Source organism: Schistocerca gregaria, chromosome 6 (genome assembly GCF_023897955.1).
Source record: "Schistocerca gregaria isolate iqSchGreg1 chromosome 6, iqSchGreg1.2, whole genome shotgun sequence".
NCBI lineage: Eukaryota > Metazoa > Arthropoda > Insecta > Orthoptera > Acrididae > Schistocerca > Schistocerca gregaria.
Genome location: NC_064925.1, coordinates 251,291,744 through 251,310,511, shown reverse-complemented (window position 1 = coordinate 251,310,511; position 18,768 = coordinate 251,291,744). Strand labels below are relative to the sequence as shown.

Below are 18,768 nucleotides of genomic sequence, written 5' to 3'. Positions count from 1 at the left end.
CACACTCAATGCCTCTAATTTCTGATACTGAGATATGATGGTATTCAAGTATTTTATAGCTTCTGTACCACAACTTTGCAATTAATTTTGTCAAGAATGACTTCAGGCTACCATCCTTTTGTCCAAGGCATGTACAATGAATTCTATTAAAGATTCAGTTGTTGTTTGCATTAAATTCCCTTTCAGGTAACCATGCTGTGCTGGAGTTTTGCTGTAAGCCTTTCCAGGAAAGCAGTTAGTCATTGAGCATGAACATTTCTAATTTTTTTTTGAAAGCCTGATACCAAAGATACTGGTTGGTAATATTTAGGATCATCATCCTTTGCCCTTTTTTGTACACAGATATTACTTCAAAAGTTTATCTGGAAATACTCCTTCCTGGAATGAACAGTTGACAATATCTAATAATGGTGTAATTATTCTGCTACCACTGGCTTAATTAGATAGTTTGTTTTATAACCTTTGTAGCTCCTCTTCACATCCTTATTTCAAGAATATCAAGTGGCTTGGGTTATCTGTGACTGTGGTCTGCTGATTTCCTTGGCTGCCACTTCCATGCTTTTGGTTTACTGCTGCATCTGTGCAGTTACTGCTTGGGATGCCCACAATTTCTGTTTTATCTGCAATGATTTTGTTATTCACTTCCATAATTTATATTTCATCTGTTCTCTTAGTGTGTTTTTGTTGCCTCTCTCAGTAATAATCATATCCCAGGCTGTTTTCATTTTATTTGTTAATTTTGAAATAATCTCATTTACTGATTTGGGTTTTTCTTGACTTATCAACTCTCTGTACTACTTCTGGTGCTGTTTGTTAGTTTCAATACTATCCTTTTGTTTTATTACTCTTAAGGTTGCCCTCAAATTTATTATTTCCTTTGTGATCTGCTGCTTTTTTGGAGGTTTTTTTTTTCTTTTTGGTAATGCTATATAGAAATAGTGCATTAAGTGTCCTTGAAAAGCATTGTATTTTTCACTTGTTCCTTTGGCTCGAAGGGTATTCACCCACCTCTGTTGCCTTGAAGGGTATTTACCCAACTCTCTATTCTTAACATTACTTTAAATAAGTTAGTGTTTTGTTTGTTGTAAAGTTTAACAAATCTTTCTTAATTTTTTTCTTCTGTTGTGAGTTCAGACTACCACATACTTCACATACCTGTCCAAAATGATCAGAAAGTTCTGTCTGTAGAACCTTTGTTGTATATGCTTTGCTATCTATATTATTGATAATATTATTAATAACTGACTTGGTTGATATAGTTATTGTTGTTGATTTATGTGCAGTTGCTTTCATGATGTATTGTATTAGCAGCTCCTCAAATTTTTCCTGTCTTTATGTCTCTCTTCCTATATCAATATTAAAATAACCACAGCTTTCTTTTTTGTGGTAAATTTGACTTATTTTTGAGGAAAGTATTTATTTTGCCACTTAGTGATCAGTACACACAAAATACTCTTAAATCATTCACGATATGTGTAATTTTGAAATCTTTTTCATTACATTTAGGTACAATTTTCTATGTAGCATTCATACTACTGTCATAATTCTCAGCTGTTTTAACAAATATTACTACTCATTCACCTTTAAACTCTGACCTGCAGAAATAGTTTGCAAGAACATAATCTGTGTCTCCAGCTTCTACGGTGTTGTCTGAGCCACTACAAATGGACCTCTCAATTTTTGCTATGTAACATGACAGATGCTGTTTGCACAAGGTCTTAGAAATCCTGTTTTTGGTGATGACTGGTACCAAATGTTTGTGGGACATAGAAAACAGAGTGAAACTCTTTGCCTTTAAAGTTTTAATTACCCTATGAGAAATTTTATTTAGAATAGTAAACTACAACATTTCCTTTTTAATTTGTGTTTTTCACTGAATACAGTAGGGATCTTCCTTGCTTCTTGTCTTACTGAGAATGTTGTCAACAATGTTGGGCTTTATTTCATAATATGTAGCTATTGTTTGTATTGTATTAAGTTCCTAGTCATAGTATGTGTACTCCTTACATTTGTAATTGAATGAGGAACCACAATTCAGTTATTCATGCACATATGAAAACCACATTGGTGACTTCATTCATAAGTAGATACTGCTTTTGCTTGCTTGGCATCTTTGGAATTAGTTGTGCACTAGAAAATAATTGTATAACCCAAAAGCTAGGCCATACAATTATAATAAGAGTTTTGTGAAACAAGGCAAAAAAAGTTTTTAGTTTAGTTAATACAGAAATAAGCATTTCTCAAAGCTGCACACTCAGCTGACAACATTTAAAATGTTTGCCAATTTGTTCATATAATTAAATATCCTGAAATTGCCCATAATAGAAATAAATGTAATAAATGTTACAAGCAGCAAATCAAATAAAAAGCCCGGAAGCACTAGCTACGCCTGGGCACTAATAAAACTTACTTGCTTGCATGTTATGTACTAATGAATAATGACATGTTGATTATAATTGTACTTATAATGTTCATGTGTGAAACAAGCACTACAGTATCTTGTTTCCAAAGCAATTTATCTGATCTTCTTTTCAGATTTAGATCCCAGTGTAATGTTTATTATATGTGCAGAAAAATTTAATGAAATTTGTTGCATACAATTTTTTTGGACTACACTTTTCTACAAAATATTCCCCTGGTCCAACGGAAAACACTCATACACTTATAGCATTGTTGTATTTAAATAATTCTTACTTATTTCATATACTGTGTGGTGTACATTACCTCTGCAGCAAATAAAAATTAGCAAAATCATCTGTTTCTTTTATTCTTTTGCTTTAAATTCTGAATTGTCTCTGAAAAGGAATTTTTATATTGTGTGCTGTAGTATGGTCAAATAGGATTTTATTTCTTCCTTCTCCTACTTAGTTTCCATCCTATGTTGAATTTGTGTCGTATGCTACCATTCTGCTCCTACATTCATTGAAACTTGCATCCTTCCCAAATTAGTTTTTTAGATGTTGTCTACAGATCACATAATTATTTTAAATTGAACTACACTGGTGGCCAAAATTAAAGCAACAAATGCAAATTTTCCAAGGCTGCATTTATTTTGCCACAAACTAACATAAACAGGTGATAGTAAAGTAGAAACAATGTAAAGGATACAAAATGTAATCAGCTGCAACATGCACAATGGTAGACAAAAATGTTCTTCATTGTTTACCAATTTAATGGATTTGCAAACATATTCTGACAACTGGTTAATGTGCTCAGTATGGGGCATGACCACCTCTGGCACCAGTAAAGCCTGACAAAGACAGGCCATGCTATGAATGATGTCATCAATCTCATGTTGAGACAACAATGCCCATTCTTCATGCAGAGCTGCTCACAAGTCTTTGAGAGTGGTTGAGGGATTCCAATGTGATACAACTCATCTCCTTAGTGCATCAAATATATTCTGTATCCAAAAAAACATCAATCACCTGTGTTCTGTGAGGTCAAGCATAATCGTCCATCAGTACAGAGTCTGGCCCACAGCACCACGCAACAACTGCATGTGAGAGGCCAATATGTCCTCACGATACCTGACGGCAGTTAAATTTTGCTGATTCACCTGTACAAATTCATGAGGAACTGTTCGAGTGGTCAACACAATCCCTGTCCTCTCCATTAGGGATCCTGCTCAATATTGGTCTATTTCCACACTTTTTGGGTCCTGAAATTATGTTCCACGTGCCCTCCAGATGTGAATCCAGTGATAATCACTCTCCAGACCAAATCAGGACTCGTGTTTGAAAAGAACAATGGCCCACTATTGACCTTCCACCTGGCATGTTGACGGCTCCTCTCTGGACTTTCCCTTTTGTGAAAACACGCCAGAGGCAAGCAGGCCTTCAACAATAAAGACCATTCTGCTGAAGCCTTTTGTAAAACATTTGCCTTGATACAACACGTCCAGGAGATGCTGTGAGGTCAGATTCCAGTTGCAGTGTAGTACTAAGGCGGTATTGTCATGCTCTTACAGCCGAATAATGGCCCACTCTTTCTGGTGTCACACATGGTCAGTCCTGTCCTGGTCTCCAGGATACAATTTCGATCTCCATAAACTGTCACCTCATCCAAGAAACTACAGAATGATTCACGTTGAGCCATCAGGCCACATCAGTTTGCGACTCTCCTGCTTCCATTCTTCCTATGGTCCTCCTCAGTAGAGAGTCTGTAGGCATCTTGTCTGTACCATACTGCACTGTCTGTGACTGTGTATTCAGTGATTGTGGACGTGCGACTATCCTGCAAACACTACCCTGCTTGACATATGCCCTGACACCATTGCTGGTGTGGTTGTCCGTTGATCGGAATGCCATCTTCTGTGCAGGAAATGATTGAAATGACATCTGTCAACAGCTTCTACGATTATATCAAGAATTAGACACAGGATGGGAAAACAGCAGTTTGTTCATTTAATTTTGGACACCAGAGTTTTATGAGAGACAAGCACAATGGACAAAAATTTAGTCATGCACAGGAAACATCACTTTAGTATCATGTAACACTGCCTCCAGCCTCTAGAATGGCATCAGTTCAGTTAGTAAGAGACCTGAAGCCACACGCAGGTGATAAGATCCATTGGAGCTCTCAAACTGTGGGGGTGTTGATTGCTACTTTTCACCCACTGTCCCAAATAATCCCAGACATTATCAATGGACCTAAGAGCAAGCAGTGGACCAGTTTATGTGCAATAGGGTGCCTGACTATTCATCAGGCCAGGAACACATGGTTGCAGTCCTGGGAACACAGCTGTTGTCTTCTTGGATGATGGGAGTGTCCACAGAATACTCATCATGAAAATATTTTCAGGAATGGGTGTCCCACCATTCTTATATATTTGAAAAATATCATACACTATGTGATCAAAAGTATCCGGACACACTATGTGATCAAAAGTATCCGGACATCTGGCTGAAAATAACTTAAAGTTCTTGATTCCCTCCATCAGTAATGCTGGAATTCAGTATGGTGTTGGCCCACCATTAGTCTTGATAACAGTTCCCACTCTTGCAGGCATATGATCAATCAGATTGCTGAAGGTTTCTTGGGGAATGGCAGCCCATTCTTCATGGAGTGCAGCACTGATGAGAGGTATCAATGTTGGATGGTGAGGCCTGGAACGAAGTCGGCATTCCAAAACATCCTAAATGTGTTCCATAGGATTCAAGTCAGAACACTGTGTAGGCCAGCCCATTACAAGGGTGTTACTGTCATGTAACCACTCCGCCACAGGCAGTGCATTATGAACAGGTGCTCGATCATGTTGAAAGATGCAATCGCCATCCCCAAATTGCTCTTCAACAGTGGGAAGCAAGAAGGTGCTTAAAACATCAGTGTAGGCCTGTGCTGTGATAGAACCATGAAAAACAAGGGATGCAAGCCCCCTACATGAAAAACAACACCAAAACATCACCGCCTCCGAATTTTCCTTTCACACGACACACGTTGGCAGATGACGTTCATCGGGCATTCACCATACCCACAACCTGCCATCAGGTTGCCACATTGTATGCCATGATTCGTCACTCCACACAACATTTTTCCACTGTTCAGTTGTCCAATGTTTATCCTCCTTACACCCAGCGAGGTGTCATTTGGCATATACCGCCTTGTTGTTTGGCTCATGAGCAGCTGCTCGACCAGGAAATCCAAGTTTTCCCACCTGTCATAGTACTTGCAGTGGATCCTGATGCAGTTTGGAATTCCTTTTCAACTGTTGCTGATCTCTGTAAGTCAACAGATGAGGTCAGCAAGAATGCTTTTGTGCTGTATGTGTCCCTTCACATTTTGACTTCACTATCACATCAGAAACATTGGACCTAGGGATGTTCAGGAGGGTGGAAATGTCGTGTCAGACGTATGACACAAGTGACACCCAATCACCCGACCACATTCAAAGTCCGTGAATTCTGCGGAGCGTCCCATTCTGCTCTCTCAGATGTCTAATGACTACTGTGGTTCCTAATATGGAGTACCTGGCAGCAGGTGGCAACACAATGCACCTAATGTGAAAAACATATGTTTTGGGTGTGTCCGGGTACTGTTGATTACATAGTGTATCACTGCCTTAAGTTGCTGACAAAATTCTTTATTCATACAACCAGCTTTATTTGTCTGATCATCATCAGGTTCCTATAAACCAAATAAAATAATACATGACATTTTATTATGTGTATGTGTTGTTGCAAACTTCTGCATCAGTTAACAGTTTCATGACAGTTTAAGCCTGTAATGTTGCTTATGTACTATTTTATTTCGTATATAAGAAGCTTATGATGGTCAGAAACTTTAACTGGTTGTATAAACAAAGTATTTTACCAGCATCATCGAGATGTAGGAGAAGCATCAACATTTGGTCACAAGGCTCAAGTCATGGTACTAAAAACATTCCCAAAACTCACAGAATCATAGCCAACTTTAACTACACCTCTACACATTGCTGCTTAAATGCTCCATTCAGTCATCAGTGCACCTGATGTGCCTTGCTTCATTTAAAAAGAAGCAGACTTGCAGCTCTTTGACTACACTGCACGCCTCCAGTCAGCTACTGCCCAGTTTCTGTGTTGTTTGGCTGTGTGAAGATATGCAGCTTTATGTGGCCATGTGATCAGGGGCATTATATGAGGTACCTGATTGCAAATGTCCCTTCATGCAGTTCCCTTTGCAATGTTGGCTCAGGAAGTGGCTGAGATGGACTTGCATTCACTGACTGCACCAAATCCTATAGGGTTTGAAACCGATTGCCTAGAATCTTTTCACAACCACTGTTTTCACACCATGTTATGTGGCTATGACTGGTACGCCATTCCTTGTAGACAAATTAGAAAGCACCTATCAATAACCAACAAATTGGGTAACTTCATTGACATTGTGATCATGGGCATTTCCCCACACAGTAGCTCCTTACTCCACTCTGTCATGTCTCCACATCAAGCCATCTTACTTCAATGATTCATACAGCTGACTGGAACATATACACCACTTCACTTCAGTGACTTACATCAGTTATATGTCTGCCAGATAACAGTTCAACATCATCTACAGCAGTCCACAGATATAAGTAAGCTCTTTGGGCCACTATTACTTTGTCCAGTGAGATTATAATTTATTTTGTATCTGTGTGAGATTTACAGGATATTCAGATTGTTTCAGCAGATCCCTGCATTGTTTTTCCTCTGTTTAATGTATATGTTTTATAGTTTCAGGGCTGTGTCACTATTAAATTTAGATTATATACAACAAAATGAAACTTGTAGTCTCCTTCATTTGTTGTTAGATCATATAAGGTCCATATTATTTATGAAGGATTTATGCAACTAAACTCAAATTTAGATAATTGAAAAGTTACTTGTAAAATATTCCCTTTTGTGCTCATATATAACATAATTTAAAATTTCTGTACCTTGTCCCATTTCATCAAACTTCTGTTTCTTTTATATCCTGACACATTCCCAATCAGACACATTCTCAATCATGCATTTCAATAAGATATTTTATTGGTTGGAAACCATTTATACGTGTTTTGTCTTTTGAACATGTGTATGAGAGATGTTTAATAAAAGGTCCCTTCATTTTTATGTTATACTACCTTGGTGGTTGCTGAAAATCACAATACTGTAGATACAGTTAACATAAAATGACAGAAATGCCCCCTTTAAAGAAAGGCCCTTCCCACAACCAGACACTCTCTCTCTCTCTCTCTCTCTCTCTCTCTCTCTCTCTCTCTCTCTCTCTCTCTCTCTCTCTCTCCCCCCCCCTCTCCCTCCCTCCCTCCCTCCCTCCCTCCCTCCCCGATGTATCGTGTGTGTGTGTGTGTGTGTGTGTGTGTGTGTGTGTGTGTGTGTAGTGATATAGCCTGTACATACAGAAATCAGCAGCAGACAATCTAGATTTTCCCATTGAATCATGTATATAATAAAATACAAGGCTTTAGGATGCTTACATATACCATCTTCCACATGAAGATGTATCCCACACTGCCATCTGCTTCCCCTACATCTGTAATATCCTCATATAAATTTTCTACATTGTACTAGTAATCTTTTTCATATACTTTGCATAAATCCAAATTCTTCTTTCACTTTGAACAACTCTTAGATTTGTAATGCTGATGTGCATGGGAATATCAAAGAGAAGTCAACAATACTTCTCTGTAATCTCTGCAACCATTTTGCACATTAGAAATATGTGTAATTAAATCGGTCCTTCAATAAAATTTTACAATTTTCCAGAATGAATTTTCCATTTTTCTAAGTGAATGAGGTAACAAAATGAGTTAAATGTACAACTTTTCACACAGGTGGATTCATAGCTCAACAGTGCATGTAGTATACTCCTCATCTTAGACATATACAATAAACAATGAATTATGAATTTTGTGTATTATATTTACTACAAATGGAAGGAGAGCTGGTTTTGGTCCCAGTTTCTATTTCTACACTGCTGTTTTAAGTGTAGCTCACTCAGACCTCTAATTTGGGAGTTCGGGTTTATGTGTGTGGACTGCAGCAATTGAAAGACTTTCCCATACTGTGTTTTCCTTCATTCCAAACCATTTTCATGTGTATCTTCTCATATAGTTGGTCCTTGGTGCTGACTATTTCTACAGTTTTCTTTCATTTCAATGTTGCTTTGTATTTTGAAACTTGGCTTCAAGGAGGTACTGTATTTTAATGGTAATATTTTCAATTCACCGAAGGTACAATATGTGGAACTCCAAAAAATTTTACGCTATGTGTCACATTTCTAGGAGTATTTTGATGTAATTTTCCATGTATTTTCTGAGCTCTTCTATTTTTTCCAAAGACATTGTGGATCTGGCTCTGGATCTTGCCAGTGGTTTCTTTCTTATCAGTTTACACTTACACCTACAGTCAGCTACAAGTTCAAAACAAGCAGCCATATCCATAGTTAATTTAAAACAATACTAATTATAACACAGTGTATATTTGAGACATGTGTCACATTTAAATTATTTATAAATCTGTAATCCTTGGAGTTATTCTCAACCTTAGTAATTCAATCTATGATATTTATTTAATAACACCATATCAGATTTCTGTAGTAATCATAGCCTAACTTAGGTGTTACAAGAATTAGTTGGAGCAGGAAGGAGTTCACTCAGCCTTATGAGACTGTTGGAAATTTATATCATGCAAAAACAATAATATCACCATTTGTACACTGTATATACTGCATAAAGGCAGGCAAATTTTTGATGGGATGTAACTGTTGACATGCTTGAGCAACATGTGTAACACACAGAATTGGATTTTTTATGACTCTTTTTGTAAGTCGTTAAAATTCATAGTATTTTATGCCATACCATGTCAATCTTTCTTCACTCAGTCCATCTACCCTTTTAATATGTATCACTTTCAAAAGTATCTCCATCATGCAGCTATCAGAAAATGATTTTGCCTGTTACCTTTTTCTCTTAATTCCACAACACATTTTTTAATCGGAGCAGATAATTGCAGTAGTATTTTTGTTCCCTGTACTAGATTCAAGAAACATCCCAGAATTAAAAATTATGTTAAATACCCTTGAAAATCCTTGTAGACTACTGTTATTGCTCACCAGGACTGCATGAAGACATTTTGCAGTTTATTTTCATCAAAATAGAAAGCAAACTTCCTATACCATAACAAATATTGTTATAGCTGTATGTCATTCTATCATTATCTTTCAGTGATTTAACTGAATTCATACTGTCTTTAGCTTCATTGGCAATAACTTTCCCAACGGTTGTGTTTACATAAGACTTATTAAATTTCCACAAATCAGTCATCTGTAATGGACATTAATGTTTGCATGCAAAATCAGATATGTATAAGCAGAACAAAGCTTTGTCCTCTTAGAAGTAGATGCAATACTTCGTGCAGAAGTTGCACTGAATACATAATTTACTTATGTTTTAAAATTTTGTTGTAAAATTTAATTTAACAAAGTAGAACTTTTATTCCATGATGGTGATAACATTAAGCAACACTAAATATGAAATTTTATTTATGAAATAACAATCACTGACATACATTTTGGATGTTAAATATTCAGCTTATTCTCATAAATAGTTGAGAGATAAATGTGAAATACTGTGGCCTAAAGAGACACATTACAAGAAGTCAGTCTAGTTGCAATACACATGTTAGAAGTTTTAAATATATTAGTTATCTCATATTAAAACAGAATATCTGAAATATATTTTACAATAATTCTTTCTCAGATTTCTTCCTGTCGGTCCAACATTAATATTTTATGTTCATGTTCTCAGATTTAGACAGAGCAGAGTACCAAGTGTGATAGGTGGGGTGCTGAAAGGTGCACGCCTCGGCCTGGCCAGCCTGCTACTCTGTGACTCCGTATCAGACCTGGACTCAGCATCAGCAGCCTCCGCTGTGGCTGCACACTACTGGCCACCTCCCCCAGACCGCTTGGGCCGCATCTCTCGTGCCGCAGATGGCCGCTTTGTTCTCGCTGGTGATTCTTCGCTCTCAGCTTCTGTGGGTGGCAGTGTCGCATCCAGTTCCAGTGATGACGGAGGCTTCCTACCACGTCGCGGCGGTCGTCGCAGAGCATCGTGGCGGCGACCACTAGTTGCGTGCCCTAGCCAGCTCAGCTTGCGATCTGACGGATCTGGTGAGAGTGCCTTGGCTCTTGCCACTGCTGCCGCTACAGTTGCTGCTGCTGAACGGCAGCACCAACTCCATCGACTGCAACTGCGTGCACCACCTCCTATTTACTCCCCACCTCCACCTCCACCAGCACCAGCACCACCACCATCAGCATCGTCACGTGTCATTCGTGCCAGCTCACCTGCCTCCAATCTGTTGTCAGCAACTGCCTGGTCGCCCAGTTACAACTTCAGTGACCTGAGCTCGGTGCGACGTGCCAGTTCTGCTGAGCGCTCGTTTCCTACACCGCCTTCATATTTACAGTTGATGCGCTCCGTCCACGAGAGGTACTCCCAGGAGTTACCATCACTGCGGGCTATACATGAGGAAGGGAGTGCATTTCCAGGAATAGTGCGGGATCGCCCACCTCCGACTGCTTTCCTTCCTGTTCATCCACTGGCTACGAGTTCGCCACCGCGTGTTCGTGCACCACCTGCAACACTGGCCAGTGGGTTGCCTTCACTACCGGCAGGCGTATTACGACGCCCAGCACCAGTACCGGCAGCGCTATCTCCAGCTATGGCAATGACAATGACTATGACACCACGGGCACGTTTACCTCCTCGGCATGCTCGTCATGCACGCTCTGCACCTGAGCTTGCCTCCCCTGCAGCAGTGGCTGCTGCTGATCTATTTGCTGAGACCTCACCTTCGAGTTCGAGTGGTTTTGGCAGCAAAAACACGTCACAGCAAAATCAGTCCTCACAGTCAGGTAGCACAAGTGCAGAGTGGCGCCTCCCCCCATATCGACCTCCGCCACCACCGCCACCTCCGCCACCACCACCTCCTCCTCCACCACCACTGCCACCACCACCATTGGTTGGTAGCCCTTGGCTGTCAGCACTGCCATTGCCTCTGCCACTGAGACTGCCTGACACGTCGCCACCACACTCGGAACCTGGTCGCTTGCAGCCACTTGATGTCAGTGTGGACACGCATTATGAATTTGACACAGTGATGCCACATCCACTCGGTATGACAACAACACGTGATTTCCGTGGCACCAGTGACTCAGAGCTATATGCTGCCACTTCCCTGTACCCATTACATGCCACTGCTCATACTCACCAGCAACAGCAGCTGTTGCGTCCTACCAAGAGACTAACCAAGTATGACAACATTGAAGCTCGTGTCCAAGCCATGAAAGAGGAGTTCCACGAGTTTCGTAAACGCCAGGCTAAGAGACGCCGGAGTGAGGAGTTAGAGAGTGCCTGTTAGCTATGACACATCTGCCAATAATTGCAACATTGTTTTTCTCTTGGTGAATGGAAAGTAATGTAGCGCAACTGCCGATTCCAAGTAGATGCTGCATAATATGGTTTTATGTAAATTCGTCAAAAATGTGATAACTTAACATTTTGTTGTCTCCTAAATATTAAATGTTACTAAAATCTTCTGGTGAGACAATACTGTGACAAAGGTATCTATATTTGAATGTTGGGTTTCATAACATATGTTATTTTTCTTTAAAGTAGATACTGTATGAAAAATGCATATGTCATGTATTATGAAGTTCATTGTGCCATAATTATCATTTTATACATGAACCCCAAAGTTTAATTTTAATTGCATGTGTGAGAAATATTTGCCTCTATTGGCTATGATGTTTTGCATTCCTTGTTGTTGTTGTTGTTGTTGTTGTTGTTGTTGTTATTGTTACTGCTGCTGTTGCTTGCTGATAACTGAGGCTGGCTTTTTACTGTTATAAAACAATTGTGGAGGCCAGTAGTGAGCGAGTGTACACTTCTGTGATTCATCTATGTGTTATGCTGGATTTCTTAGTGTTCCTTAAAAAATATGTAATTTTTTTTGTTTCTTGTGCTTCAAATGGATATCAGTTGTATTGAACAAAAAGAAAGAAACTTCTAAAATGTAAAGCTACAACTGTCATGTGTGTTTATTATTTTCAATGTAATGTCATAAATAACACTTCTTTTTTATAATTATTTGTTGCAGTACAAAAATTCAGTCTTGATGCTGCATGTATATTAAAAGACTAGGTGTGGCTGAATCTGTGTCCAGTAAACAGTGGATCTCACTGAGGTTATCCAACATGTAGCATTCTCAGTGAAAATGTTGGTTTGAGTGTGACAGCATTATTTGACAGAGCATTGTTAGCAGAATGAGATGTGAAACAGTGTCAATGGTTTTCCTCAAACATTGAACATACAAGAAGTCTGTCAACTTTTCCTGCCTCTTTTCTGATGCACCTGAATCTAACTTTATTGAATAAAAGAAGTATGTCACTAGGCCTATTATTAGTTGCAGCACTATTACAATAGATTGTTAGAGTACACTGGACGGGAACTGGAAAGTAAAATAAAATCTGAGTAGAGTTTGTCTCCATTGTATCAGCATTACATTTCATGACTAAAGATATTGTGATATTTGTGGAATGGCGTGTTGAAGTGTGTTTATAGACAAATTGTTTTGGGAGTGGTAGTGGAAACATCAGTGTGTGAATAAGGAGATACTGAGTTATGTATAATAATAGTACTGCAGATTACTAGAGTGAAATGAATTTAAAATGTTTAAACAATAACAAGTGAAAGAAATGTAGATATCTAACTGTTCATTATTTGAAACAGAACACAAAATTTGTTTGAAATGAGTGATTGTGTGCAAGTGTACTGTGTGTTTGTATGGGTCAGAATGGCCAAAATTATGCATTTACTGCATAGGCTTTTCCACAAACCAAATAAGTATAACTACTTAACACTTACATATATGTTCTAAAATGTTAATATATGAACTTGAGTGAGCATGAGAAAGTATTGGAACCTAAGGAACCGAAACAAAGAAAATGTTATTACAGATAATATATCCATTTATTCATAATTCATTTGAATGAATTTAAATATATATAAAATGTAATTATTACATTGTTCTGTTTTTGCTCTAAATCACAACAGAAATACAGAGCTCAGATCTATAGAAAAGAAAAATGAAATAAACAGTTTTACGGTGACATGATGAAATTATAGACATTTTTATTACATTTTTTACTTTATTTTTATCTTGTTCATTTGTTTGTATGAAAATGTGAGCATGTATGTGTATGTATATGTATATGTATGGGTCCTTGTTTGCATGTGAAAGAAAGAGAGTATATGGAAGAATGATAGAGAGTGGAAATAACACAACTTGCAATAAGTTGTCACAGTTATTTCATAAATATAATTCTAACGCTTTATCGTTTATCCATTTCTTTATAATAAGGGAATGTTGAAACGACAAACTTTACACACAGGCTGTTGCGATAAATGTTATTATTACTGCTGTGGTGTAAATAGTGATATTTTATAGAATTGCTGATTTTTATGTTGGCATTTCTTTTTTATGGACGTACATGTCTTAAAGATTATTTTTAAGTTTTTAAAGTACAAATCAAAACAATTAATTGAAAAGCTTGCATTATACTGCTGATGTTAGTTTTTTTCCCAAAAGATGTATTAGTGAGAGCCTGTTAGCCCAAATCACAGAGTGAGCATTGTTATTAATTACACTGATAAATCTGACAAAGAATCTGCTGTTACACATTATTTTGAGTTGTGGTTGATTTGTTTTCCGTCAAATGTCTTTGTTGTGGTGATGCAATTTAGAGATATTTGCACAAGTGATATGTCAATAATGTTAAAGTAACTAAAATTTACATTTCACTGGTGTATCATCTGGTGCTTTCAGCCATGTATCACTTAGTTCTGATGTTGTACAATGGTAGTTATGTACCATACAATGTGGCATACATGATTGTAATCTCAGGAAACTAATACAAAATTTATATCTGAATTATAATTATTTCTATGTTACACTTTATAAGTACATACCATAATATTTCCATAACTCTAAAATAAAAATGTACATGGCTGATGAAACTTCATGCATAGATTTTTAAAATGTTTTACAGGATGAAAATAAAATGCAAGTGCAGCATCAAAGAAACTGAGAATTAAGAATAGAGTTTTGTTAAAATATTTACTCCCAATGAGACTTAACAACCAATTGTTTCTCATTTGCTGCTTTTTATGTCAATTTTTCAGAAGATATAAAAGGATTCATCCACTCTTGGTTCAGCTTCCTTCAACAAAAGTCAGAGTCAGTGTGCTATGTGTTCAAATAATAATAATATCATAATAATAATTATAAGATTTCTCTTCTTGTGATGAAAATTACAACTTATACCATCTAAGAGACACTGGAAAACATATGGAAGATTTTTAGTACATATTAGCAGATATTTCCTTCATATAAAGCACTTTTAATAACAAATGTCAACACAAGGAAATTGCAGAGTTCTTTTTTTCCCTCCTTTTTGTTTTTAATACAAGGATTTCAATCAAAGTCACAGTTTATTTCAAATAACTGAAGTGTATACTGTAAGACTTTTCACAGCTTAACTTTTAAAGAGGGATGGACTTTTTTATAAATTAACATAAAACTTTCATCTGCAGCTGTTTTCCAGAAATCTTCTTTTTATGATTGATCCTTGTTGGACAGTATTTCATTTTTATAGAATGAAAAATATTTGGTTTAAAAAAAACGTAAAACAGGTATGAAATTAGTAAAAACAATGTTTCCTATTAAGCATCCAGAAAATGTGAAAACATGATGCTTTTATCTCATTGCCTATTTTATGTTGATGTGTTAAAACTGAGCTGCTGAATTATTGCCACAACTTTGTCATTTCAGTTGCCCATCCCACTATGTACATCTCTTGGTTAATTTATGCCTATGTTGAACTCTGGAAAGGGTTGATATTGTTGATGTAAATGTACAATTAAAGAACTAGTGACACTTGCCTATGTAGTTTTCATTTTTTGAGTATAGTTTTAATTTCTTGGTTTTTATACAGAATTTTTTTTTTACTTACATTCACTTCACAGACCTGGTGAGATTATGCATTGGTGAACACAAATCTGTAGGGTTAGATGTGACTGTTTTGCCATTAGATTTATGATTCAACCATCATTAGAATACAATTAAGGAAGATATCAATCGTCAGTGTTGTTCTTCAACTTCATGTCCTGCATCTGGTGTACATAATCAAACATAAATGATGGTTAGTACATGTTCTAACATACCAAAACAGTGGTTTCTTAGTAAACATCTCCGCAAAAGTTATATATTATTGTAAAATTTTGCTTCCTAAAACATGAGCATCAGGATACATGATTTTCAAAGAATGTAGTAAAGTTCCCAAATACATTTCAGGTCAGAACCCTATTAGTATTACAATGACAAGTCACACTGCCTTATGGAAACACCAATCATCTCTAAACAAAAATGTTTAATTTATTTTTTAGCTTCAGTTCACACAAATAGTACCAGGTGGTTGTAGTTAAACTGACAGTGTTCCAAATGATGCAGTGTGGGCTGTATACATCTAAGGAAACTAAAGCACTCTACAGTTCATTAATCAGTCTGCTCTTGGAATACGCTGAAAAAAAAAAAATAGTTCCATTTTCTGCCACCGGGTGAAAATATGACTCTGTAAGCAGTTAGAAAGTAAAGCATGTTTCTTGTTTTGACGTCAGTATGCTGTTTGTCATGTGGTGATGCATGTTGATTTCTTTTGTGAAGTGACTGTTGATGTAAATGGTTGGGAAGGTTGAAGTTTTCCGTTCGAAGTCAATGGCTATTGAGAAGAAAGACTGTGCACTGGGTGTAAAGTTGTTATATCAGAACAGTAGCATGACCTAAATCCATGTGACTTTTGATTGTGGGCATATCTGAAGAATTAGGTATGTATCTGGACTCTTCCTGATTGAAGGATGGTATACAATGACGTATTGCCCTTATTATTCCATATATGCTACAAGCAACTGTCCACCATGCCATATTGGGCTGCAGCATGTTGCCAAGATGGCAGACCATATTGAACACATGTTTTAACTATAGTCCAATTAAAATTACTTCATAGTTGGCACTTCATGCCACAGGGCTCAGCATCATGTCTGAACTCTTTGCCGTTGCCAAAGTGCCACGCCAGTTGGTCAGTGCCCTTCCAGCTCCTTGTCTGGCATTCTTTCTTAAATGTTTGGTTCCCAAATTATAGGGACTGGCACTTGTATTTTGTATTCCATCACACATAATAACCACACCAAAAACAATATGCATGCACCCTAATGAAATGCACACATTCCATATGCAGCGATAATCAGACACTTCTGGATACTTCTACAGGAAAAGTGATTCAGCCTCACACATACAGTTATCATAATCACAGAAGTTGGCTTACATTAGATAAGATTCTCACATTATATGAAGCTGAATTTTAGAAGGCCACAATTCTTCCTTGCGGCTGGGCCACAAAATGATTAGCATACAAACCTGAGTTGGAGAAGCTCATAGATTCAAAACTCATCACATGTAGTGATCTTTTCTTACTTCTAAATTTAATCAAAATATTTTGGTTATTATTTTAGTTCAGTAAATCATTAAATATAATTCTTTTTTGTTTCTATTTTCATCATAGTTATGATTTTTATTTGCTCTTATTTTTCTGATGCTTTTTTTTCATTTGGAATCTGCCTGTGTTGCCTATAATCTGCAACCAAGTGCCATTTAGGACTGCTCATTGGTAGGTTATGTGGCACCTTATGTAGCTGATGTGAAGACAGTTTCAGTTAACCAATGATAACGAGAAATTACAGTTTGCTTTTAGAGCTGAAACTGAATTATTTCTGTCTTGAGTTTGCTCTTAGATAATAGCTGTAATCGCCATGTACAAAGTGACTGAGATTTTAGTTCTGCTGCAGATTGTTGATTGCTGTTTTCTTGGATACATTGCACATCAGGAAGTTACGGTTAGGTTAGGATATGAATTTAAATTCAGGGCTACAAACTGCGCCATCTGCAACAGTTCAGTCATTGCACACTTAAAATCAGCTGTCAACAGAGCATCTCACATTTCTGACATACCTTATAGTGATCACACATTGCTCTGTGTTCCACATTAACAGCATCTGTAAAGTGACCTGCCGTGTTTGTGTGTCGCCTATAACTTTTGGTTGGCAGCATCTGATGTGGCAACACAGTAACAGCAAGTAACAGACGTCAACTATCAAGCAATTTTAATCAGACTGTAGTGATCATATCCTGATAAATGCCCAGAGTAACTATCATCATCTGTTTGATCATTCCCCCACTTTTCTTGCATCCACCCATATTCTAACTGCTGGCAGAAAGTGGAACTAGTATTTTTTTCAACATACTCAGTGAGTGCTTCGATTAAGGAATATACCTACGATGTTTCAGCATCCTGCAATGTGTACAGTGTGCGCTGCAGCATTCGGCAGACTTAGTTTAATTATAGCCACCCGGTACCATTACCAGTTTCAACTTCTTTCCAAGTTATCATTAGATACTTTGAATGTGCTGCATAACAAATCATTGAAGTACAACTGAACAAGTCAGAAGAGGCACTCACAATTGGTGGGTACCTGTTTGGGTCTTTGACAAATTACTACATAACATTTGAGTCACCTACTGATGGCTTGCAAAGAAGTCTAAATTGATAATGATACCTGCTAGTGTGTGTTTCTACCAGAAACAACAGAACAAAGAGTTCATCTGATTAACAACAAAGCACAAAACTACAGTGGAGTGTGGAATGATGCTAATACCAGTACTTTTATACTTGATTGACAATTTAAAACATTTTCCTATAAAATAAAATGTGCTTAAGATTACAAGATGTTGTAGAGTGTTTTTAGAAATAAAAATGAAATTTATAAAGTATTACCAAAAAATATAAAACAATCCAGGAGTATGAACATCATTTCCAAAATTGAGATTACAAAGGAAAAGAAAATCAGTGTGAAATATTGTTGAAAAAAAAAGGAAGGAAGGAAAATCAACCATGGAAGATAGCTGTATTTTTATTAATAGGATTGGGGAGATCATAATGAACAGTATGTTTGAAGGAGATAGTTTTACTAACTTTTTAAATATAACTGAGATAAGAAATTCAAAATAAGAAGCATAATAGTACACTGAAGAAATAATATATGAAAATGTAGTAAATTTACAGTTTCTATGATATATTCTTCATTAAATAAAGACGTTGCAAAATCTCTCAATTGAATAAATTTATAAACAG

At 37.0% G+C, this 18,768-nt stretch overlaps 1 protein-coding gene across 15 annotated transcripts in view; it reads left to right on the top strand.

Moving 5' to 3' along the window:
- Nucleotides 1–15,465, top strand: part of LOC126277885 (protein turtle-like) — a 798,080-nt gene extending 782,615 nt beyond the window's left edge. For all 15 annotated transcript variants that reach the window (XM_049977425.1, XM_049977435.1, XM_049977434.1 and 12 more), the window contains one exon: nt 10,268–15,465. In XM_049977425.1, the coding sequence (XP_049833382.1) occupies nt 10,268–11,885 (1,618 nt within the window). In that variant the 3' untranslated portion in view covers nt 11,886–15,465. The remainder of the gene's footprint in view (nt 1–10,267) is intronic.
- The last annotated feature ends 3,303 nt before the right edge of the window (nt 15,466–18,768 follow it).